Below are 25888 nucleotides of genomic sequence, written 5' to 3'. Positions count from 1 at the left end.
TTATTAAACTATGGTAAAAGCATTAATGGTGCCCACACACAGTGCTATCTGTTCTTGGTGCGATTTGAACTATACTATTTGTGCTATGCGATATGTACTTTAATGCTATGCGATTTGAACTACATGCGAATTGTACTACACTACAATATGTAATGTATGCAATGTAGTTCAGAAATACCTGCCTGGACATACTATTTTGCCTTGCGATATGGACTACACGGGAGCGCGCATCGCATGGGAAATTAAATACGGTGCGATGTGAACTGGACACAATGCTATTTGAAATAAAATGATCAAATAGCATGCGATAATCGCACCGTATGTGGGCACCATAACATTTAATGTACATCTTAATAGCTAAATTAAATTTAAAAAGCCCTGGTACCATTAGACAGTTAGAATTTCAAATTATGTTTGGATTTAAGTATAATGACTACGAGTTTGCAGGCAAATGCAGACTCTGCACTATACCCTGTAATGGCTTTCCTTTTTCTTAAAAAGTAAAGAAAACTTAGGAATAGCATAAAGCTGTACAAAATGCCTACACTACACCAACCCTGCAATATGCTTACTGTGCTCTCTATGGTTCTATTGTTTTAACTTTTTCTGTGTGGTTTCTATATTTTTTAATACCAATTCCATGTACAATGTACCATTAATGTTCCCCCTAGGATGAGGCAGGGGGCCGGAGTTCGGGGGCACAGTGGTGCGCGCCCGAAACGGGGGTGCGGTCATGCAAATTAGGGGGCGTGGTCACACCTCTGTCATTTTAGTGGGCGGTGCGGCCCACAGACGCTACTATAGAGGGCGTCTGTGGCCGGCGACGTCACTTTTGGGGGCGTGCCCAGCACCTCCGTCGGTGCTGGGCTTCCCTCAGCTCTCTCCCAATGCATGAATGGATACCGCGCGCATGCGCACGGCATCTTTACACGCTGGGAGGGCAGGAAGCGGGCGGCTGTTTTAGCAGGGCACCGCAAAAGGGGCAGGGCGGGTTTTGCCTTCTAAAAATTGGGAAGGGGCACAGCGCCCTGCTAAAACAGCCTAGAGTGAACACTATACCATGTTACTGATGTCGGCAAAGCGACTGAGTCCTACTGGAGAAAAGCGCTATATAAATAAAAATATTATTTTAATTAAGATTAACATATATGAACAACATTAAAAACCTGTTCGCTTTGGTCCATGATTATCATGAGGTTTGGATCTGTGTACAGTCGATGCTGAAGCTATGTTTTCATTCTCCAAGAGCATGGCCTTCTGGATTTCCTGTATCTCTGCATTCACAGGAATGGCTTTAGGTTCCTGTGTTTTTACGCTCCTGTCCTCTTCACTTTCCTCTTCAAAATCATCATCATAATCCTAGAAGTCAGTAACACAAATAGCTTAGAAAAAAAATAAGAATTTACTCACCGGTAATTCTATTTCTCGTAGTCCGTAGTGGATGCTGGGAACTCCGTAAGGACCATGGGGAATAGACGGGCTCCGAGGGAGACTGGGCACTCTAAAAGAAAGATTAGGTACTATCTGGTGTGCACTGGCTCCTCCCTCTATGCCCATCCTCCAGACCTCAGTTAGAGAAACTGTGCCCGGAAGAGCTGACATTACAAGGAAAGGATTTTTGGAATCCAGGGTAAGACTCATACCAGCCACACCGTACAACTTGTGATAACCTTACCCAGTTAACAGTATGAACAACAACTGAGCCTCACTCAACGGATGGCTCATAACAATAACCCTTATTTAAGCAATAACTATATACACGTATTGCAGAAAGTCCGCACTTGGGACGGGCGCCCAGCATCCACTACGGACTACAAGAAATAGAATTACCGGTGAGTAAATTCTTATTTTCTCTGACGTCCTAGTGGATGCTGGGAACTCCGTAAGGACCATGGGGATTATACCAAAGCTCCCAAATGGGCGGGAGAGTGCGGATGACTCTGCAGCACCGAATGAGCAAACACAAGGTCCTCCTCAGCCAGGGTATCAAACTTGTAGAACTTTGCAAAGGTGTTTGAACCCGACCAAGTAGCCGCTCGGCAAAGCTGTAAAGCCGAGACCCCTCGGGCAGCCGCCCAAGAACAGCCCACCTTCCTTGTGGAATGGGCTTTTACTGATTTTGGATGCGGCAATCCAGCCGCAGAATGAGCCAGCTGAATCGTGGTACAGATCCAGCGAGCAATAGTTTGCTTTGAAGCAGGAGCACTCAGCTTGTTGGGTGCATGCAGGATAAACAGCGAGTCAGTCTTCCTGACTCCAGCCATTCTGGAAACATATATTTTCAAAGCCCTGACTACGTCCAGCAACTTGGAGTCCTCCAAGTCCCGAGTAGCCGCAGGCACCACAATAGGTTTGTTCAAATGAAACGATGATACCACCTTTGGGAGAAATTGGGGACGAGTCCTCAATTCTGCCCTGTCCATATGGAAGATCAGATATGGGCTTTTACATGACAAAGCCGCCAATTCCGACACACGCCTAGCCGATGCTAAGGCCAACAGCATGACCACTTTCCACGTGAGATACTTTAGTTCCACGGTCTTAAGTGGCTCAAACCAGTGGGATTTCAGGAAATCCAACACAACGTTAAGATCCCAGGGTGCCACTGGTGGCACAAAAGGGGGCTGAATATGCAGCACTCCCTTAACAAACGTCTGAACCTCAGGCAGTGAAGCCAGTTCTTTTTTAAATAAAATGGATAGGGCCGAAATCTGGACCTTTATGGACCCCAATTTTAGGCCCATAGTCACCCCTGACTGTAGGAAGTGCAGGAATCGACCCAGCTGGAATTCCTCTGTAGCGGCCGTCCTGGCCTCACACCAAGCAACATATTTTCGCCATATACGGTGATAATGCTTTGCTGTCACGTCCTTCCTAGCCTTTATCAGCGTAGGAATAACTTCATCCTGAATGCCTTTTTCCGGCGTTCAACCGCCATGCCGTCAAACGCAGCCGCGGTAAGTCTTGGAACAGACAGGGCCCTTGTTGCAGCAGGTCCTGTTTGAGAGGCAGAGGCCATGGGTCCTCTGTGCGCATTTCTTGCAGTTCCGGGTACGAAGTCCTTCTTGGCCAATCCGGAACAATGAGTATTGTTCTTATTCCTCTCTTTCTTACTATTCTCAGTACCTTGGGTATGAGAGGAAGAGGAGGAAACACATATACCGACTGGTACACCCCCACGGTGTCACTAGGGCGTCCACAGCTATCGCCTGAGGGTCCCTTGACCTGGCGCAATATCTTTTTAGCTTTTTGTTGAGGCGGGACGCCATCATGTCCACCTGTGGCAGTTCCCATCGCTTTGCAATCTGTGTGAAGACTTCTTGATGAAGTCCCCACTCTCCCGGGTGGAGGTCGTGTCTGCTGAGGAAGTCTGCTTCCCAGTTGACCACTCCCGGAATGAACACTGCTGACAGTGCTTGCACGTGATTCTCCGCCCACCGAAGAATCTTTGTGGCTTCCGCCATTGCCATCCTGCTTCTTGTGCCGCCCTGGCGGTTTACATGGGCGACCGCCGTGATGTTGTCTGACTGAATCAGCACTGGCCGGTTTCGAAGCAGGGGCTCTGCATGACTCAGGGCGTTGTAAATGGCCCTTAGTTCCAATATATTTATGTGTAGAGAAGTCTCCAGACTTGACCACAGCCCTTGGAAGTTTCTTCCCTGAGTGACTGCCCCCCATCCTCGGAGGCTTGCATCCGTGGTCACCAGGACCCAGTCCTGTATGCCGAACCTGCGGCCCTCGAGAAGGTGAGCACTCTGCAGCCACCACAGAAGAGACACCCTGGCCCTTGGGGACAGGGTGATCAGCCGATGCATCTGGAGATGCGATCCGGGCCACTTGTCCAACAGATCCCACTGAAAGATCCTTGCATGGAACCTGCCGAAGGGAATGGCTTCGTATGAAGCCACCATCTTTCCCAGGACTCGCGTGCAGTGATGCACCGATACCTGTTTTGGTTTCAGGAGGTCCCTGACCAGAGATGCTAATTCCTGGGCCTTCTCCACCGGGAGAAACACCTTCTTCTGTTCTGTGTCCAGAATCATGCCCAGGAAAAGCAGACGCGTCGTAGGAATCAGCTGCGACTTTGGAACATTCAGAATCCAGCCGTGCTGTTGCAACACTTCCTGAGAGAGTGCTACGCTGATCAACAACTGCTCTCTGGACCTCGCCTTTATGAGGAGATCGTCCAAGTACGGGATAACTATAACTCCCTTCTTCCGAAGGAGTATCATCATTTCGGCCATTACCTTGGTAAATATCCTCGGTGCCGTGGACAGGCCAAACGGCAACGTCTGGAACTGGTAATGACAGTCCTGTACCACAAACCTGAGGTACTCCTGGTAAAGTGGGTAAATGGGGACATGCAAGTAAGCATCCTTGATGTCCAGCGACACCATAAAATCTCCCTCTTCCAGGCTTGCAATAACCGCTCTGAGCGATTCCATTTTGAACTTGAATTTCTTTATATAAGTGTTCAAGGATTTTAAATTCAGAATGGGTCTCACCGAACCGTCCGGTTTCGGTACCACAAACATTGTGGAATAGTAACCCCTTCCCTGTTGAAGGAGGGGGACCCTGATAATCACTTGCTGGAGGTACAGCTTGTGAATTGCCGCCAGTACTACCTCCCTTTTCATGGGGGAAGCTGGCAAGGCTGTTTGAGGTAACGGCGGGGGGGAGTCGCTTCGAATTCCAGCTTGTATCCCTGAGATACAATTTGTACAGCCCAGAGATCCACCTGTGAGCGAACCCACTGGTTGCTGAAGTTTCGGAGACGCGCCCCCACCGCACCTGGCTCCGCCTGTGGAGCCCCAACGTCATGCGGTGGACTTAGTGGAAGCAGGGGAGGACTTTTGTTCCTGGGAACTGGCTGCATGGTGCAGCTTTTTACCTCTACCCCTGCCTCTGTCAAGAAAGAATGCGCCCCTGACCCTCTTGCCTTTCTGAGAACGAAAGGACTGCATTTGATAATACAGTGCTTTCTTAGGCTGTGAGGAAACCTGAGGCAAGAAAGTCGACTTACCAGCTGTCGCTGTGGACACGAGGTCCGATAGACCGTCCCCAAACAATTCCTCACCCTTATAAGGCAAAACCTCCATGTGTTTTTTTAGAATCAGCATCTCCTGTCCATTGCCGAGTCCATAAGACCCTCCTGGCAGAAATGGACATAGCATTAATTCTAGAGCCCAGCAGGCAAATGTCCCTCTGAGCATCCCGCATATATAAGACAACGTCTTTTATATGGCCCAGGGTTAGCAAAACAGTATCCCTGTCGAGGGAATCTATGTCGTCTGACAGAGTATCTGTCCATGCTGCTACAGCACTACACATCCAGGCTGAAGCAATAGCAGGTCTCAGTAGAGTACCAGAGTGTGTATACACTGACTTCAGGATAGCTTCCTGCTTTCTATCCGCAGGCTCCTTTAGGGCGGCCGTATCCTGAGACGGCAGGGCCACCTTTTTAGATAAGCGTGTCAGCGTCTTGTCCACCCTAGGAGATGTTTCCCAACGTAACCTGTCCGTTGGCGGGAAAGGGTACGCCATCAGTAACCTCTTAGAAATCACTAGTTTCTTATCAGGGGAACTCCACGCTTCTTCACATAATTCATTTAATTCATCAGATGGGGGAAAAGTCACTGGCTGCTTTTTCTCCCCAAACATATAACCCCTCTTGGTATTAACAGGGTTAATCTCAGAAATGTGTAATACATCTTTCATTGCAATAATCATGTATCGGATGGCCTTGGTCATTTTAGACTGTAAATGTGCCTCATCATCGTCGACACTTGAGTCGGACTCCGTGTCGACATCTGTGTCAACCATCTGAGATAGAGGGCGTTTATGAGCCCCTGACGGTTTCTGAGTCGCCTGGGCAGGCGCAGGCTAAGACCCCGGCTGTCCCAAGGCTGCAGCGTCATCAAACCTTTTATGTAAGGAGCTTACATTGTCGTTTAAGACCTTCCACATATCCATCCAATCAGGTGTCGGCCCCGACGGGGGCGACACCACACTTATCTGCCCTTGCTCCGCCTCAACGTAAACCCTCCTCATCAAACATGTCGACACAGCCGTACCGACACTCCGCACACACACAGGGAATGCTCAGACTGAGGACAGGACCCCACAAAGTCCTTTGGGGAGACAGAGAGAGAGTATGCCAGCACACACCACAGCGCTATATAACACAGGGATTTTCACTTATAATAAGTGATTACCCAATAGCTGCCTTATATGTTTTATTTGCGCCTAAATTTATGTGCCCCCCCTCTCTTTTTTACCCTTCTTGTACCTGGATACTGCAGGGGAGAGCCTGGGGAGCTGCTTCCAGCGGAGCTGTGAAGAGAAAATGGCGCTGGTGTGCTGAGGAAGAAGGCCCCGCCCCCTCAGTGGCGGGCTTCTGTCCCGCATTCTGTGTAAAAAAATGGCGGGGGTTTTTACATATATACAGTGCCAGACTGTATATATGTATTTTTATTGCCAAAAGGTACTTCAATTGCTGCCCAGGGCGCTTCCCCCCAGCGCCCTGCACCCTACAGTGACCGGAGTGTGTAAGTGTGCTGGGAGCAATGGCGCACAGCTGCGGTGCTGTGCGCTACCTTAAATGAAGACAGGAGTCTTCTGCCGCCGATTTCGTCGTCTTCCAGCTTCTGTTCTTCTGGCTCTGCGAGGGGGACGGCGGCGCGGCTTCGGGAACGAACGATCGAGGACAGGTGCCTGTGTTCGAAACCTCTGGAGCTAATGGTGTCCAGTAGCCTAAGAAGCACAAGCTAGCTGCAAGCAGGTAGGTTTGCTTCTCTCCCCTTAGTCCCACGTAGCAGTGAGTCTGTTGCCAGCAGAAGCTCACTGAAAATAAAAAACCTAATAAATACTTTCTTTACTAGTAAGCTCAGGAGAGCCCACTAGGAGCACCCAGCTCTGGCCGGGCACAGATTCTAACTGAGGTCTGGAGGAGGGGCATAGAGGGAGGAGCCAGTGCACACCAGATAGTACCTAATCTTTTCTTTAGAGTGCCCAGTCTCCTGCGGAGCTCGTCTATTCCCCATGGTCCTTACGGAGTTCCCAGCATCCACTAGGACGTCAGAGAAAAACCCAGTAATAACTGTAAAAACTGGTGTAAATGAAAATCTTTCCATGTATTTACATTATAATTATAAATGTAATTGGAAGACTTGACATAGGGCGATTCAGATGGCGGATTGACTGCACATGTGCATCTGCTGAATGGGTCCTGTATTTACGCTCACAGTGCCGCCAAGTGGCAGCATCGGTGCAGACATACTAAAATATTTGCTTTAACAAACATCAAAACAGGATTTTCAGTACTTACTGTTAAATCTATTTCTCAGAGTCCGCTATGGGGTCAGAGATGCAGAAGTAGGCAATTAATACGTTAAGTTTTGGAACAAAGCTCCTCCTTCTCAATTCTTCTCAGCTATCAATTTACAAAGCCTCAAAGGATAGGGTGTAAACAAATGAAAATAAGCTCTCCCAATGAAAAAACGCAAACACTATAAGGGAGGGAACGCAGTGTCCCCCAGATGGACTCAGAGAAAAGGATTTACACGTAAGAACTAAGCAGTGGACAAGCCAAATAACAGAGCATTGTAGTGTAAGCCTACAATGCACATCTGAGAAGAGACTGATGCCCGATTAAATAGGATCATGGTGGTAAACATCTTTCATGTATAAAGAATCAAAAAATTCTCCTTCACCCAAAGAACTGATAATCCAACTTAATTTAACCTCTAACCTGTCAACTTGTAAGCTCAAGGACATTAAATATCAGTCAAAACTTTTGGTACCAGAAAAAGAATGGAGTAAAACCCCAAATTTATCTGCTTCTAAAGAACTGCAGCCACTACTATTGACAAAGCTAGAGAAGGAATGGCTCTTTCCTTTATCGCTTGGAACATTTGTTGAAAAGTATTTTATGGTCCTAGAAGACTGAGGATGTAACTTATCTCCATGACCTCAATACCCTAACTGTCAGATGAAGTCTACATCCATTTTTACTGGAACAAAAGAAGGCCTGGATTGACTTCTCTGACATGCGATCTGCTTGGCTGAGGATATAGGCTCTTTCGTGAAGAGGACCTCCTGCCTAGGTGCCCTAGACTGTGCCCTAGTCTGACCTCTGGTACTCCTGATATCCTCCATTGAGGTCTGTTGCTGACATTTCCCTCAAAGGGAATGAAACCTTGGCCCTCTAGACATGGTGGTAACTGCTGGGAGAAAAACAATTTCTGTCACTGTGGCTTCTGAAATTGTTCTCTCTCGCTCAGCGCCAAATAGAACACCACTTTTAAAAAGCTAATGCTTCCAAACATTAATTGTTCTCGGAATTAGCAGAGCAGGACCTAAGCCAAAGAATTTGTCTGACTATTAATGCCAAGGCTGATATTTTACAGACAATAAAAGCTGCATTTAGAGCTGCCTTATATATAGCTAAAAGCTGTGACATACAGTAGGATGCACTGCTGCAATGCTTTCCCTTAGAAGCTCAGGACATTTCTCAATGGCTTTAGACACTCAAGCACCTGACAGGTAAGGTCGAAATGTGTTGCCCTGGCAACTACATAAATGGATTTTAGAATGCTATTTCATTTTCGATCTGTAGTATCATTTAAAGAAGTCCCATCCACTAGGACACCTGCCTGGGTGACTCTTGTCTATTTGCCATATCCTCCATGGTATTGTAATATATTTTATCTGGTTTTACACATGGCTCTAACAACTGTGCAGAAGGAAGAAAACAACGATCCTTCTTTTTCATTTTCCTCTTGTCAAAGATACCACCAAAGGAAGTCTGAGTATCTTCCTGATCTTACAGCTCTAGAATCTTACAGACTGCAGACACTAGGGCCCAGATTTATCAAGCCTTGGAGACTGATAAACTGCATGGTGATAAAGCACCAATCAGCTCCTAAATGTAATTTTTCAAACACAGTCTGTAACATGGCGGTTAGGTGCTGATTGTCTGGTGCTTAATCACGGTGCAATTTATCACTCTCCAGGGCTTGATAAATCTGGGCCCAGGTCATTAATACCCTGGTTACCAGCTAAGTCTACTGTATAGGAAACGGAGTCCTCAGGTTGGAATCCCACCGTCCTCTTGGTAAGACATATCTGAATATGGGCAACCTGACTTACTCCCTGGTACCAGTCTTAGGAGCCCCTGACTACATAAGAAGTCTCTCTTAAGGCTTAAAAGGGGTCCTGAGCCGCTGCAATTTACAAGTATGTTTGTAGACTCCGTGTCAGAGACAGTCTCCATTCTTTCTATAAAACAAAACAACTGCTGGCTTCTTCCAAATTTCCCCATTTTATGCAAATACTTGGATACCATTGCTGTCTAGTATTAACATTGTTCTATTTGTAAAATGTATCCAACTATAAATGATTTAATCTTGTAATTTGAAATATTCCTAAATACATTTTAATATCAACATTGTGACAAAATAAGTATCTACACAGCGATAGTTTTGCATTCAATATTCATTGGCTCTGAACTGTGTCTACAATCCCGCACAGGATCTTAGTATAAGCCTAAGGGGCTCTAGAGAAAATACTGATTTGGGCCCCTCCGTCATTTGGGCAAAAAACCTATGCACAGAAAAACTGACTGAATAATCTAGGCCCCTCTGTTCCCACTGGACCTTAGCTGGCAGGATGCCTAATGGATAATCAACCTGTGGTCAGCATGCACAGTATAAAGACTGATTAGAAAGTAAAAGGTTACATACTTCAAAATCCTCTTCGTAGTTTGTGGACTGCTCATAAGCTGCATCTGTGTTATATATAGTCTCCTCAATTTCCTTAAAGACAACAAAAGTGGCCATAATGATAGAAGGCAAGCACAGGTGTACAGTACATTCAAATCATTGGCGTTTCTATAATGGGTGCAATGGGTGCGGTGCACATGGGCCCCTGGGTCCAGGGGGGCCCACACCGCACCCAATGCACCCATTTTAACACTTACCTTTCCGGAGTCCAGCGCCGGGATCTGCAATTGCGTCGGAAATCGCTGCCAAAATGGCCGCCGCGCATGCGCGGTAACCAAATTGGTCTCCGGATCATGGCAGGCGCCATGTTTCCGGAGACCTGCGCATGCGCAGTAGACTCCGGCACAATGACGGAGTCTACAGCGCCGTACAGAGGAGGGGGCCCACCCGGAGGTGCACACGGGCCCCCTCCTCTGTAGAAACACCCCTGATTCCAATGGCACCAATAGTCACAAAGAGCCTATGATGCTTATACTGTACTTATGCACTAACAGATACAGTGCTGCATGGGTACTATACTAAGTAGAATTATTTTACATGGATGTATTACAGATGGCCGGCAGCTGAAAATGGATATAGGTCCACTGAATGTATGGGCTGTATTCTCGTGAACGATCAGTATCAAAATGGGTCCACCCACTGTGTGTAGGCGATAGGTACAGTACATTTTATATACCTGCACGACAGGCACACAATTTACATTTTTCCCTATACAACTCTCTAGTATTACAGTGTGTGGGCGTATGAAAAGATTTCTAAGTGCAGCTAAAAGCTTTCATATGTTCTCTATGGAACTGTTTACACTGTTGTGCAATAGGGATCAGATCTAAAAACCCAGGAACAGAATAAACTTCTGAGCAAGAGGGAGAAAAATTGTTAAAGCTTGATTTGGAATTCAGACTGAGCAGCAATGAAAGAAAACAGCAGTGAATGTAGACTGCTTATCCAGCACATCTTCCCTCATACTTCACAGGACTGCAATTATCTGAAAGAACAGATGCTCTTACTTCCAACAAGGTGAATCTCCGGTCTGGGACTCAATCAGGCTGACTTTTTCCAAACAAGAAAGTTTTAGCAAATACTTTTCATCAATTGCCTCTAACAGTTTAGTAACCTAAAGTTTATAACATTTTATTTTTAATGAGTTACTTTGAGAGTTTGCAGAGAGGTAAAGCAATAATGAAACAGATAGGACAATATGGAGTCAGCAAGGTCACCCATACCTGCTCATCACTTTCCTGCTTTGTCAGCGGTTTCTTGGAGCGGCTTTGAGAAGCACTGTTTTCCTAGTGAATTAACCACAGAACAACATTTCTAGGTTATTATAAAAAGATCAAACACACAAATATCTACATTCTCTGAAGCCAAAATAAGTAAAAATAAGATTTTACTCACCGGTAAATCTATTTCTCGTAGTCCATAGTGGATGCTGGGAACTCCGTAAGGACCATGGGGGATAGCGGCTCCGCAGGAGACTGGGCACAACTAAAGAAAGCTTTAGGACTACCTGGTGTGCACTGGCTCCTCCCACCATGACCCTCCTCCAGACCTCAGTTAGGATACTGTGCCCGGAAGAGCTGACACAATAAGGAAGGATTTTGAATCCCGGGTAAGACTCATACCAGCCACACCAATCACACCGTATAACTCGTGATATTATACCCAGTTAACAGTATGAAATATAACTGAGCCTCACTAACAGATGGCTCATAACAATAACCCTTTAGTTAGGCAATAACTATATACAAGTATTGCAGACAATCCGCACTTGGGATGGGCGCCCAGCATCCACTACGGACTACGAGAAATAGATATACCGGTGAGTAAAATCTTATTTTCTCTGACGTCCTAGTGGATGCTGGGAACTCCGTAAGGACCATGGGGATTATACCAAAGCTCCCAAACGAGCGGGAGAGTGCGGATGACTCTGCAGCACCGAATGAGCAAACTCAAGGTCCTCCTCAGCCAGGGTATCAAACTTGTAGACTCTTGCAAAGATGTTTGAACCCGACCAAGAAACAGCTCGGCAAAGTTGTAAAGCCGAGACCCCTTGGGCAGCCGCCCAAAAAGAGCCCACTTTCCTTGTGGAATGGGCTTTTACAGATTTAGGGTGCGGCAGTCCAGCCGCAGAATGTGCAAGTTGAACCGTGCTACAGATCCAGCGAGCAATAGTCTGCTTAGAAGCAGGAGCACCCAGCTTGTTGGGTGCATACAGGATAAATAGCGAGTCAGTTTTCCTGACTCCAGCCGGCCTGGAAACATAGATTTTCAGGGCCCTGACTACGTCCAGTAACTTAGAGTCCTCCAAGTCCCACGTAGCCGCAGGCACCACAATAGGTTGGTTCACATGAAAAGCTGATACCACCTTAGGAAGGAATTGGGAACGAGTCCTCAATTCCGCCCTATCCATATGAAAATCAGATAAGGGCTTTTGCATGACAAAGCCGCCAATTCTGATACACGCCTGGCCGACGCCAAGGCCAACAGCATGACCACTTTCCACGTAAGGTATTTTAGCTCTACGGATTTAAGTGGCTCAACCCAATGCGACTTCAGGAAATCCAACCCCACGTTGAGATCCCACGGTGCCACTAGAGGCACAACCGGGGGCTGAATATGCAGCACTCCCTTAACAAAAGTCTGAACTTCAGGCAGTGAAGCCAGTTCTTTATGGAAGAAAATGTACAGAGCCGAAATCTGGACCTTAATGGAACCCAATTTTAGGCCCATAGTCACTCCTCACTGTAGGAAGTGCAGAAATCGACCCAGTTGAAATTCCTCCGTTGGGGCCTTCCTGGCCTCACACCAAGCAACATATTTTCGCCATATGCGGTGATAATATTTTGCGATCACATCTTTCCTAGCCTTAAACAGCGTAGGAATGACTTCCTCCGGAATGCCTTTTTCCTTTAGGATCCGGTGTTCAACCGCCATGCCGTCAAACACAGCCGTGGTAAGTCTTGAAACAGGCAGGGCCCCTGCTGCAGCAGGTCCTGTCTGAGCGGCAGAGGCCATGGGTCCTCTGAGATCATTTCTTGAAGTTCTGGGTACCAAGCTCTTCTTGGCCAATCCGGAACCACGAGTATAGTTCTTACTCCTCTCCTTCTTATTATTCTCAGTACCTTGGGTATGAGAGGCAGAGGAGGGAACACATACACTGACTGGTACACCCACGGTGTTACCAGAGCGTCCACAGCTATCGCCTGAGGGTCCCTTGACCTAGCGTAATATCTTTTTAGCTTTTTGTTGAGGCGGGACGCCATCATGTCCACCTGTGGCCTTTCCCAATGGTGTACAATCATTTTGTAGACTTCTGGATGAAGTCCCCACTCTCCCGGGTGTAGGTCGTGCCTGCTGAGAAAGTCTGCTTCCCAGTTGTCCACTCCGGGAATGAACACTGCTGACAGTGCTAACACATGATTTTCCGCCCATCGGAGAATCCTTGTGGCTTCTGCCATCGCCATCCTGCTTCTTGTGCCGCCCTGCTGGTTTACAAGGGCGACCGCCGTGATGTTGTCTGACTGGATCAGCACCGGCTGGTGTTGAAGCAGGGGCCTAGCCTGACTTAGGGCATTGTGAATGGCCCTTAGTCCCAGAATATTTTTGTGTAGGGAAGTCTCCTGACTTGACCATAGTCCTTGGAAGTTTCTTCCCTGTGTGACTGCCCCCCAGCCTCGAAGGCTGGCATCCGTGGTCACCAGGACCCAGTCCTGTATGCCGAATCTGCGGCCCTCTAGAAGATGAGCACTCTGCAGCCACCACAACAGCGACACCCTGGCTCTTGGAGACAGAGTTATCAGCCGATGCATCTGAAGATGCGACCCGGACCACTTGTCCAACAGATCCCACTGGAAGATACTTGCATGGAACCTGCCGAATGGAATTTCTTCGTAAGAAGCTACCATCTTTCCCAGGACTCGCATGCATTGATGCACCGACACCTGTATTTGTATTAGGAGGTCTCTGACTAGAGATGACAACTCCATGGCCTTCTCCTCCAGAAGAAACACTTTTTTCCTGTTCTGTGTCCAGAACCATACCCAGGAACAGTAGACGCGTCGTAGGAACCAGCTGCGACTTTGGACTATTCAGAATCCAGCCGTGCTGTTGTAGCACTTCCCGAGATAGTGCTACTCCGACGAACAACTGCTCCCTGGACCTCGCCTTTATAAGGAGATCGTCCAAGTACGGGATAATTATAACTCCCTTTCTTCGAAGGAGTATCATCATTTCGGCTATTACCTTGGTAAATACCCTCGGTGCCGGGGACAGACCAACGGCAACGTCTGGAATTGGTAATGACAGTCCTGTACCACAATTTTGAGGTACTCCTGGTGAGGAGGGTAAATGGGGACATGCAGGTAAGCATCCTTGATGTCCAGTGATACCATGTAATCCCCTTCGTCCAGGCTTGCAATAACCGCCCTGAGCAATTCCATTTTGAACTTGAACCTTCGTATATAAGTGTTCAAGGATTTCAATTTTAGAATGGGTCTCACCGAACCGTCTGGTTTCGGTACCACAAACATTGTGGAATAGTAACCCCGGCCTTGTTGAAGGAAGGGTACCTTGATTATCACCTGCTGGAAATACAGCTTGTGAATTGCCGCCAGTACTACCACCCCTCGAGGGCAGCAGGCAAGGCTAATTTGAGGTAACGGCGAGGGGGAGTTGCCTCGAACTCCAGCTTGTATCCCTGTGATACTACTTGCAGAACCCAGGGATCCACCTGTGAGCGAGCCCACTGGTCGCTGAAGTTCCCGAGACGCGCCCCCACCGCACCTGGCTCCACCTGTGGAGTCCCAGCGTCATGCGGTGGACTCAGAGGAAGCGGGGGAAGATTTTTGATCCTGGGAACTGGCTGTCTAGTGCAGCTTTTTCCCTCTTCCCTTGTCTCTGTGCAGAAGGGAAGCGCCTTTGACCCGCTTGCTTTTCTGAAGCCGAAAGGACTGTACCTTATAATACGGTGCTTTCTTAGGCTGTGAGGAAACTTGAGGTAAATTTTTTCCTTCGCAGCTGTTGCTGTGGATACGAGGTCCCAGATACCATCCCCAAACAATTCCTCACCCTTATAAGGCAGAATCTTCATGTGCCTTCTAAAGTCAGCATCGCCTGTCCACTGCCGGGTCCCTAATACCCTCCTGGCAGAATGGACATTGCATTAATTCTGGATGCCAGCCGGCAAATATCCCTCTGTGCATCCCTCATATATAAGACGACGTCTTTAATATGCTCTATGGTTAGCAAAATAGTATCCCTGTCCTGACAGGGTAATAGACCACGCTGCAGCAGCACTATCCATGCTGAGGCAATTGCAGGTCTCAGTATAGTACCTGAGTGTGTATATACAGACTTCAGGATAGCCTCCTGCTTTTTATCAGCAGGTTCCTTCAAAGTGGCCGTATCCTAAGACGGCAGTGCCACCTTTTTTGACAAACGTTTGAGCGCCTTATCCACCCTAGGGGATATCTCCTAAGGTGACCTATCCTCTGGCGGGAAAGGGTACGCCATCAGTAACTTTTTAGAAATTACCAGTTTCTTATCGGGGGAACCCACGCTTCTTCACACACTTCATTCACTCATCTGATGGGGGAACAAAACACTGGCTGCTTTTTCTCCCCAAACATAAAACCCCCTTTTTTTTTTTTTTTTTTTTTTTTTTTTGTGGTACCTGGGTTAATGTAAGAAATGTGTAACACATTTATTTTTATTGCCGAGATCATGCAACGGATGTTCCTAGTGGATTGTGTATATGTCTCAACCTCGTCGACACTGGAGTCAGACTCCGTGTCGACATCTGCGTCTGCCATCTGAGATAGCGGGCGTTTTTGAGCCCCTGATGGCCTTTGAGACGCCTGGGCAGGCGCGGGCTGAGAAGCCGGCTGTCCCACAGCTGTTACGTCATCCAGCCTTTTATGTAAGGAGTTGACACTGTCGGTTAATACCTTCTACCTATCCATCCACTCTGGTGTCGGCCCCACAGGGGGCGACATCACATTTATCGGCATCTGCTCCGCCTCCACATAAGCCTCCTCATCAACCATGTCGACACAGCCGTACCGACATACCGCACACACACAGGGAATGCTCTGACTGAGGACAGGACCCCACAAAGTCCTTTGGGGAGACAGAGAGAGAGTATGCCAGCACACACCAGAAGGCTATATAATGCAGGGATTCACACTACCCACAGTGATTTTTCCCTTATAGCTGCTATAATACACAGATTTGCGCCTAAATTTAGTGCCCCCCTCTCTTTTTAACCCTTTGAGCCTGAAAACTACAGAGGAGAGCCTGGGGAGCTGTCTTCCAGCTGCACTGTGAAGAGAAAATGGCGCCAGTGTGCTGAGGGAGATAGCCCCGCCCCTTTGTCGGCGGGCTTCTCCCGCTTGTTTATGGATCTCTGGCAGGGGTATTTTTCACATATATAGCCTCTAGGACTATATATTGTGATTATTTTGCCAGCCAAGGTGTTAATATTGCTGCTCAGGGCGCCCCCCCCCCCCCCAGCGCCCTGCACCCATCAGTGACCGGAGTGTGAGGTGTGCATGAGGAGCAATGGCGCCCAGCTGCAGTGCTGTGCGCTACCTTGTTGAAGACCGAAGTCTTCTGCCGCCGATTTTCCGGACCATCTTCTTGCTTCTGGCTCTGTAAGGGGGACGGCGGCGCGGCTCCGGGACCGGACGATCGAGGTCGGGCCCTGTGTTCGATCCCTCTGGAGCTAATGGTGTCCAGTAGCCTAAGAAGCCCAAGCTAGCTGCAAGCAGGTAGGTTCGCTTCTTCTCCCCTTAGTCCCTCGTAGCAGTGAGTCTGTTGCCAGCAGATCTCACTGAAAATAAAAAACCTAAAATAAACTTTCTTTTTCTAGGAGCTCAGGAGAGCCCCTAGTGTGCATCCAGCTCAGCCGGGCACAAGATTCTAACTGAGGTCTGGAGGAGGGTCATGGTGGGAGGAGCCAGTGCACACCAGGTAGTCCTAAAGCTTTCTTTAGTTGTGCCCAGTCTCCTGCGGAGCCGCTATACCCCATGGTCCTTACGGAGTTCCCAGCATCCACTAGGACGTCAGAGAAATGTTGTTAACTAAAAACTGCTGCTGGAATGCTGGGTACACAGTGCGATGCAGGCTATGGCCGATATTGACTATGCGATCTGGCCGGAGGCATGAACCTCCAATAACATAGTAATTGAGGTTGAATAGAGGCAAATTGCCCATCGTGTTCAACCTGTTTTAAGTTGTGATGATTCTACATACTTGATAAATAAATGTTTTATGACTAGTTAGCTTCTATAACTCATGTTACCCCCGGATTAACCACGTTGATAATTTAAGTATTATATCCTTGGATAGCTTTTTCATTCAGAAATGTATCCATTCCTTTTTTAAATCCAATTACAGAGTCCGCCATTACCACCTTCCCTGGCAGGGAATTCCACATCCTGATTGCCCTAATATATATAATACAGTCAATATTCACCTTGCCTGCACAGTCTATTTTTACTTGCGATGCCGACCTAATGGGACCGCGCATCGGCAAGGTGTTTCCACACTGCGCGATATGCACTATGTTTTGTACCGATATGGACTACATAGTCCATATCAGTAGTTATATCGCACCGCGTGTAGGCCCCTTAAGACAATGATGCTGCTCAGAACTACACAATGTTTTACTTACATAATAACATTACTGTTTTTGGCATATATAATAGCACTACAATTAATAAGTGTTATAATACCATACCTCCCAACTGTCCCGATTTTCGCGGGACGGTCCCGTTTTTTTGGCACTGTCCCGCTGTCCCACCCATGGGTCGCAGTGTCCCACGGTGGGGGCAGTTGGGAAGCCCTTGCGCACAGCGTCTATTCAGTGCAGACAGGAGGACAGGGGCCATGCCAGCAGCTCACGGAGGGCATGCCCCCTCACTGACGAAAACGGGGCGTGGCTCGCGATTGCGGGTCCTCCGCAAAGCCACACCCCCTTTTCATAGGCCACGTCTCCTTTTGGGAGCACGCGCGGCTTCGACGCGCGTGTCCCTCTTTCCTCAGGACCAATGTTGGGAGGTATGCAATACTGATTTTGTGACAATGCCTTTTTTTTGATGCTCTACTTGTTAACCACAACTGTATGATGTTTTAAGCATATACTATAATACCAGAGAAAGCCCAACCGCCAGCACATTCAGATTAGGACCTGTATGCAAAAGTCAATTTGGTACTTCCCAAAATCAAAACAGGTAGAGTCTGACATACCAGAAGTGGTATACTGCCCATTATTAATCTAAAGGGGATGCAGTGACCACAAAAACGTTGTAAGAGGAATATTTGTTGCCTCTTGCAATGTGCCAGAGTTTACTGCGCATGCATCGCTCTGCTGGAAAATGGTGCGGGCATCATTTTCAGTTATTTCTGGTAGTGCTCATGCGCAAATCTCCGGAAACATGGCTCTTGCAGATCTCTAGAAATATGGCACCTGCGGCATGTTCCCTGTGGTATCTGCAGCACCCATGTAGATGTCAGTATATGTGGGAGGGTGAAGCAACTCATTAGAGTACGGTCTTACAGATAAAACTCATATCCTATGCATTGTAAGGTGCAGTCTGACTATCACCAAAGGATACAAGCACAGAATAAAGTAGTTCCGTCTCACAAAGGTGTATCTTGTCCTTTCAAATACACAATCTATGCATTGCTGTCAAATGTACAGTATACAGATAATGGATTGTTGATCTTTAAGCACTAGCATTAATATGGAACTGATATGTATGAAAAACAACTGTATTAATAGAACAACTTCAAAAGGGCTGCCGTTCTCTCCTGGCTGTGTTCTCTCCTGTGGAACCATTATTAGAGAATGTATTATAAATGTGTTGTCTTTCTATACCTGGCTAGCATTCTTTTTTCTTTCATTTGCTTGTGCCCTGTTTTCTCTCTTTTCCCTGTGTTGTTGCTCCTCATTCTGGGAAGACCGCTCCTTAGAAGATGTCTCTTTCACTCTGTCCCTATATTCCACCGAGTCCCCTGTAGACCTCAGTTCCATGTCGCCATGTGTGCCCTTTTCTCGTCTGCGGTGATGCCTCTTCTCCCTCTCAGAGTTCTCACTGTGATTCCAGTCACTCCGTCTCCTTTCTTGCTGTATATCTTGGCTATTCAAATCCTCCCTGTGCTTTCTGTGTCTTTGGTCTTGATCCTTGTGATCTTCATTCTTGAGCAAGAAAATGCAAGACATAAGTACATACTTAGCATGATTTAGACCCCAAGAGGCACTACGCTACATAGAGGCTCCCTTCTGGGCCACGGAATTTGACATATTTAAAGTAGACAAAATATATATATATATATATATATATATATATATATATATATATATTAGATAGATAATAGGATTTTGATAACCTACCGGTAAATCCTTTTCTCCTAGTCTGTAGAGGATGCTGGGGACGACATCAAGACTATGGGGTATAGACGGGATCCGCAGGAGATATGGGCACTCTAAAGACTTTTCATTGGGTGTGAACTGGCTCCTCCCTCTATGCCCCTCCTCCAGACCCCAGTTGTAGGACCTGTGCCCAGGGAGACTGACATTTCGAGGAAAGGAATTACTTAACTAGTGGTGAGATATCTACCAACTCACACCCTCAACCATGCCGCACACATGGCATTCAACATAAAACACGCCAATAGGCATAAACTAATTGCAGCAACATGCTGAAACCAAGATAACACAACTTGTGTAACTGTAATAACTAAACTGCAGGTAAAGTACGCACTGGGACGGGCGCCCAGCATCCTCTATGGACTAGGAGAAAAGGATTTACCGGTAGGTTATCAAAATCCTATTTTCTCATACGTCCTAGAGGATGCTGGGGACGACATCAAGACCATGGGGTCTATACCAAAGCTCCAGTACGGGCGGGAGAGTGCGGATGACCCTGCAGCACCGACTGACCAAACTTTAGGTCCTCATCGGCCAAGGTGTCAAACTTGTAGAACTTAGCAAATGTGTTTGACCCTGACCAAGTAGCTGCTCGGCAAAGTTGTAATGCCGAGACCCCCCGGGCAGCCGCCCAGGATGAGCCCACCTTCCTAGTGGAGTGGGCCTTTACCGACGTCGGTAACGACAATCCAGCCGTAGTATGAGCTTGCCGAATCGTATTTCTAATCCAACGTGCAATAGTCTGCTTGGAAGCAGGACAGTCAATCTTGTTGTGATCATACAGGACAAACAGAGCCTCTGTTTTCCGTATACGAGCTGTTCTAGCAACATAGATTTTCAAAGCTCTAACCACATCTAGAGACTTTGAATCAGTGAATGTGTCATTAACTACTGTGGCACCACAATAGATTGGTTTATGTGAAAAGCAGAAACCACCTTTGGAAGAAAATGTTGGCGAGTTCGCAACTCTGCCCTATCTTCATGGAAAATCAGATAAGGGCCCTTGTGAGACAAGGCCCCCAATTAAGACACCCGCCTTGCCAATGCCAAAAGCATCACCACTTTCCAAGTGAGAAACTTCAACTCTATTTTTTGTAGAGGCTCAAACCAATCCGATTGAAGGAACTGCAATACCACGTTAAGGTCCCATGGTGCCACTGGAGGCACGAATGGAGACTGGATGTGCAGAACCCCTTTTACGAAGGTCTAAACCTCTGGAAGAGAGGCCAATTGTATTTGGAAGAACACTGACAAGGCCGAAATCTGGACCTTGATTGATCCCAATCGTAGGCCCGTCTCCACACCATCCTGCAAAAAAAAATGGAGAAAACGTCCTAAGTGAAACTCTTCCGTAGGAGCTTTCTTGGATTCACACCAAGACACATCATTTCTCCAAATACGGTGGTAATGTTTTGACGTTACTCCCTTTCTGGCCTGAATAAGGGTGGGGATGACCTCCTTAGGAATACCCTTCCTGGCTAGGATACGGCGCTCAACAGCCATACCGTCAAACGTAGCCGCGGTAAGTCTTGGTACACACACGGCCCCTGCTGCAGCAGGTCCTCCCGAGGAGGAAGAGGCCGAGGATCTCCTATGAGTAACTGCTGAAGATCTGGGTACCAAGCCCTTCTTGGCCAGTCTGGGGCAATGAAGATTGCTCGAACCCTTGTCTTTCTTATGATCCTGAGTACTTTTGGGATCAGTGGAAGTGGAGGGAAAACATACACTGATGGAAACACCCACTGGGTCACCAGTGCATCCACTGCTACTGCTTGAGGGTCTCTCGACCTGGAACAGTATCTCTGAAGCTTCTTGTTGAGACGAGACGCCATCATGTCTATTTGAGGAACTCCCCAAAGACTTGTCACCTCTGTGAAGACTTCTTGGTGGAGGCCCCACTCTCCTGGATGGAGATCGTGTCTGCTGAGGAAGTCTGCTTCCAAGTTGTCTACTCCCGGAATGAATATTGCCGACAGAGCTTGTAGATGTTTTTCTGCCCAGCGGAGGATTTTTGTCGCATCTGCCATTTCCGCTCTGCTTTTCGTTCCACCCTGCCTGTTTATGTATGCGACTGCTGTTACATTGTCCGCCTGGATCTGCACGGGACGGTCTTGAAGAAGATGTACCGCTTGTTGAAGGCCGTTGTAAATGGCTCTTAGCTCCAGAACGTTTATGTGAAGGCAGGCTTCCTGTTGTGACCAACGTCCCTGGAAGTTTTCTCCCTGAGAGACTGCTCCCAAGTCTCGGAGACTTGCATCCGTGGTTACTAGGACCCAGTCCTAAATCCCGAACCTGCGTCCCTCTAGCAGGTGAGAGCTGTGCAACCACCACAGGAGCGAAATCCTGGTTTTTGACGACAGGATTATCTTTCTGTGCATGTGTAGGTGTGACCCCGACTACTTGTCCAACAGGTCCCACTGGAATACTCTGGCATGGAACCTGCCAAACTGTATCTCCTCGTAGGCCGCCACCATCTTCCCCAACAACCAAATGCACTGATGGATCGACACACTTGATGGTTTCAATTAGGGAAGCCAATCCCGGGTATCGGGATTGAAAAATGGCCAATCCCCGGGGGATACCCGGGATTGGCTTTTAACTGTGTGGCCGCCCCCTCGCCTCGCACACATTACTAACCGTATACCGAGAGCAGGCGGGTGGGGATCTCTTCCTGCACTCCCTCAGTCACCTCATGCTACGCCGAGGGAGCCGGAAAGAGGATACCGGGCAGTGTCTGAGCATCCTCTGGATGCTCAACGCTGATCCCTCAATCCCCGGGATTGGACCTTCTAATCCCGGGATTGAATCCCGGACGTTTTTGGCCCTAAATCCCGGGATCCCGCCAATACTGATGCCGGGATTGGCCACCATAGTTTCAATATCTGTTTTACCATTTTCTGGATTTCCAGAGCCTTTTCCAGCAGAAGGAATACTCTCTGAACTTCTGTGTCCAGAATCATCCCGAGGAAAGACAACCTTGTCGTCAGTTCCAACCATGACTTTGGGTAATTTATGATCCACCCGTGTTGTTGGAGTATTGACAGGGAGAGGGATATGTTTTGTAATAACTGCTCCCTGGATCTCGCCTTTATCAGGAGGTCGTCCAGATAAGGGATTACATTGACTCCTTTCTGACGAAGGAGGACCATCATCTCCGCCATCACCTTGGTGAATACCCTCGGCGCCGTGGAGAGACCGAAAGGTAACGTCTGGAATTGGTAATGGCAATCCTGAATCGCGAATCTCAGATAAGCCTGGTGAGGAGGATAAATGGGAACATGCAGGTAAGCATCCTTTATGTCCACCGACACCAAGTAGTCCCCCCTCCTCCAGACTGGCAATCACCGCCCGAAGTGATTCCATCTTGAACTTGAACCTTTTCAGGAAGAAATTCAGATCTTTTAGATTTAGGATCGGTCTAACCGAGCCGTCCGGCTTCGGAACAACAAAGAGGCTTGAATAAAAACCCCGCCCTTGTTGTGACAACGGTACCAGGACTATGACCTGGTCTTGACATAATTTTTGGATTGCCGCTGTTACTGCTTCTCTCTCTGGCGGAGAAGCTGGCAAGGTCGATTTGAAAAATCAGCATGGGGTAATGTCTTGAAACTCCAGCTTATACTCCTGGGATACTATTTGCAACATCCAGGGGTCCACGCCAGACAGAACCCAATCCTGGCTGAAGAGTTTGAGACGTGCCCCCACCCGAGCAGCCTCCCGCAAGGAAGTTCCAGCGTCATGCTCGGGATTTGGCAGAATTAGGGGTAGACTTTTGCTCTTGGGAACCTGGAGCCGGTGTGGGCTTATTTTCCCTTCCCCTTCCCCTACCTGCAAAGAAAGGGGAACCGCTCGTCTTTTTGTATTTATTGGGCCGAAAGGACTGCATTTGAGGGTGATAGGTCTTTTTTGCAGGTGCAGGCGCAGAGGGCAAAAATGTTGACTTACCTGCGGTAGCCGGCGAGACTAACGCATCCAGGCCATCGCCAAATAAGGCCTCACCTTTATATGGGAGAGCCTCCATGTTTCTTTTGGAATCTGCATCCGCGTTCCACTGGCGAATCTATAACACCCGCCTAGCCGATACTGCCATGGTAGCGGCTTGTGAACTCAAGAATCCAATATCCTTCATTGCTTCCAGCATGTAGGCGGCAGCGTCCTTGATATTCCCTAACTTAAGGAGTATCTCATCTTTATCAATCGTGTCAATTTCTGATGACACGCTTTCTGACCATTTTTCAATAGCGCGACTCACCCATGCGCAGGCAATAGTGGGCCTGAGCAGTGTACCATTGGTAACATAAATGGATTTCAATGTTGTTTCCATTTTGCGGTCTGCCGGCTCTTTAAGAGAAGCCGTGCCAGGAGCAGGGAGAATTACCTTCTTTGTCAACCTGGAAAGTGCACTGTCTAACACAGGGGGTGACTCCCATTTTTTCCTGTCTTTAACCTGGAAAGGATAAGCTATGTGAATCCTTTTGGGAACACAAAAAAAATTTTCAGGATTCACCCACATCCCTTCAAACATAGCATTTAGTTTGTGTGAAGGAGGGAACGTGACTCTGGATTTCTTTTCCTTACATAAATAAGCTTTCTCCTGAGGTACAGGAGTGCTTTCTGTAACCTCCAACACGTCCCTTATAGCCACAATCATATATTGTATAATTTTTGCCAATTTATGATCTCTCTCTGGATTCACTATTGTCGACACAAGAATCAGAATCCGTGTCGGTATCAGTGTTTACAACATTTGCAAATGGTCTCTTATGTGACCCAGAGGGGCCGCCCGCATAAGGAATAACAGCATCCTGAAAAATCACATCTTCCACAGATTTTCTCCAGCATGCAGCTTTAGATTCAGACTTATCCAATCTACAGTTAATCAGATGCATACGGTCACGTAGCTCTTTCACCCATGCAGGCTCTTGGTGTGCCAGTAGCGCCACTACATTACAACTCTGTGTCCCTAAAATGGCTTCCTCCGGGGAGGAACTCCCTGCCTCAGACATGCCTCACACGTGTACACCACACTCACAGACACACTGGGACTTATTTTGGGGACAGACCCACAGTAAAATCTGTCAGAGGGACACAGGATAGGAGCAGCCAGTTCACAAACCCAGCGCCAGTATTGCCTGTGAACACAGTATGTCCACAGCCCAAAAGCGCTTTTAAATAGTAATATACACTTTCAAATGCACCACAATCGCTTTGTGCCCCCCTTTTATAGCACCCTGTACTTGTCAGAAGTGGAGGAAAGGACCAGCGTGTGAGGAGAGAGAGAAAATGGCGCTGAGTAGTGTGCTGGCTGTCTGAGGAAGAAGCTCAGCCCCCACAATGGCGCGTCCTTACACTCAGTATATTTACTTATTATTTATACTGGCGGGGGTAGGGCTGTGCCAGCGGCATCTTATGCCCCCTTTTAGCCAGTTTGAGGTATTTTTCTTGCTGCCCAGGGTGCCCCCCCCCCACGCGCCCTGCACCCTGCAGTGCCTGTGTGTGTGGGCAGCAATGGCGCTGCGTTCCCGCCAGCCGCGCCGCACCTCAGCCGTTACTTGATTGAAGATCATTCTTCTCATACTCACCTGTCTTCTGACTTTTGGCTCTGTGAGGGGGGTGACGGCGTGCTGTGGGAGTGAGCATATAGACACGGCTAGCGTTCAGTTCCCTTCAGGAGCTAATGGTGTCCTGTCAGCCAGAAGCAGAGCCATGAAACTCTGAGGAAGTTGGTTCTGCTTCTGCCCCCTCAGTCCCACGAAGCAGGGAGTCCGATGCCAGCAGATCTCCCTGAAAATAAAAAACCTAACATAAGTCTTTTCAGAGAAACTCAGTAGAACTCCTCAGAGTGCATCCAGTCGACCTGGGCACATTTCTAAAACTGGGGTCTGGAGTAGGGGCATAGAGGGAGGAGCCAGTTCACACCCAATGAAAAGTCTTTAGAGTGCCCATGTCTCCTGCGGATCCAGTCTATACCCCATGGTCTTGATGTCGTCCCCAGCTTCCTCTAGGACACATGAGAAAGATAAATATATATATGTATAGTGGCCGACAGATTTAGAGTAATACAGGATAGAAAACAATAATAGGAACAGTAGTAATAAGACTGTTGAACATATGTTGGACATTTATCTGTTGTTTCCAGGTAGTGATTTCTATACACAAACACACACACACACACACACACACACACACACATATATAGAGAGAGAGAGAGAGAAACAGAGAGAGATATATATACACACGCACACACACATCTACATATATGTAAATATATACACACAATCAGCAATTAAAACCACTGGCAGAAAAAATAAGAATTTACTCACCGGTAATTCTATTTCTCGTAGTCCGTAGTGGATGCTGGGAACTCCGTAAGGACCATGGGGAATAGCGGGCTCCGAAGGAGGCTGGGCACTCTAGAAAGATCTTAGACTACCTGGTGTGCACTGGCTCCTCCCACTATGACCCTCCTCCAAGCCTCAGTTAGGTACTGTGCCCGGACGAGCGTACACAATAAGGAAGGATATTGAATCCCGGGTAAGACTCATACCAGCCACACCAATCACACCGTACAACTCGTGATATGAAACACAGTTAACAGTATGAAACAATAGAGCCTCTCAACAGATGGCTCAACAATCACCCGATTTAGTTAACAATAACTATGTACAAGTAATGC

General features: G+C 47.6%; 1 protein-coding gene across 2 annotated transcripts in view; it reads right to left on the bottom strand.

The window, feature by feature from the left end:
• DYNC2I1 (dynein 2 intermediate chain 1) overlaps positions 1-25888 on the bottom strand; it is a 167824-nt gene that overhangs the window by 69811 nt on the left and 72125 nt on the right. For both annotated transcript variants that reach the window (XM_063921921.1, XM_063921920.1), the window contains exons 5-8: positions 18661-18981; positions 11006-11068; positions 9744-9815; positions 1167-1359 (exon numbers count right to left, since the gene is read on the bottom strand). In XM_063921921.1, the coding sequence (XP_063777991.1) occupies positions 1167-1359; positions 9744-9815; positions 11006-11068; positions 18661-18981 (649 nt within the window). The remainder of the gene's footprint in view (positions 1-1166; positions 1360-9743; positions 9816-11005; positions 11069-18660; positions 18982-25888) is intronic.

This window comes from Pseudophryne corroboree, chromosome 5 (assembly GCF_028390025.1).
Source record: "Pseudophryne corroboree isolate aPseCor3 chromosome 5, aPseCor3.hap2, whole genome shotgun sequence".
Lineage (NCBI taxonomy): Eukaryota > Metazoa > Chordata > Amphibia > Anura > Myobatrachidae > Pseudophryne > Pseudophryne corroboree.
Note: the sequence above shows the minus strand (reverse complement) of the source record. Positions and strands in the feature narration are given on the sequence as shown.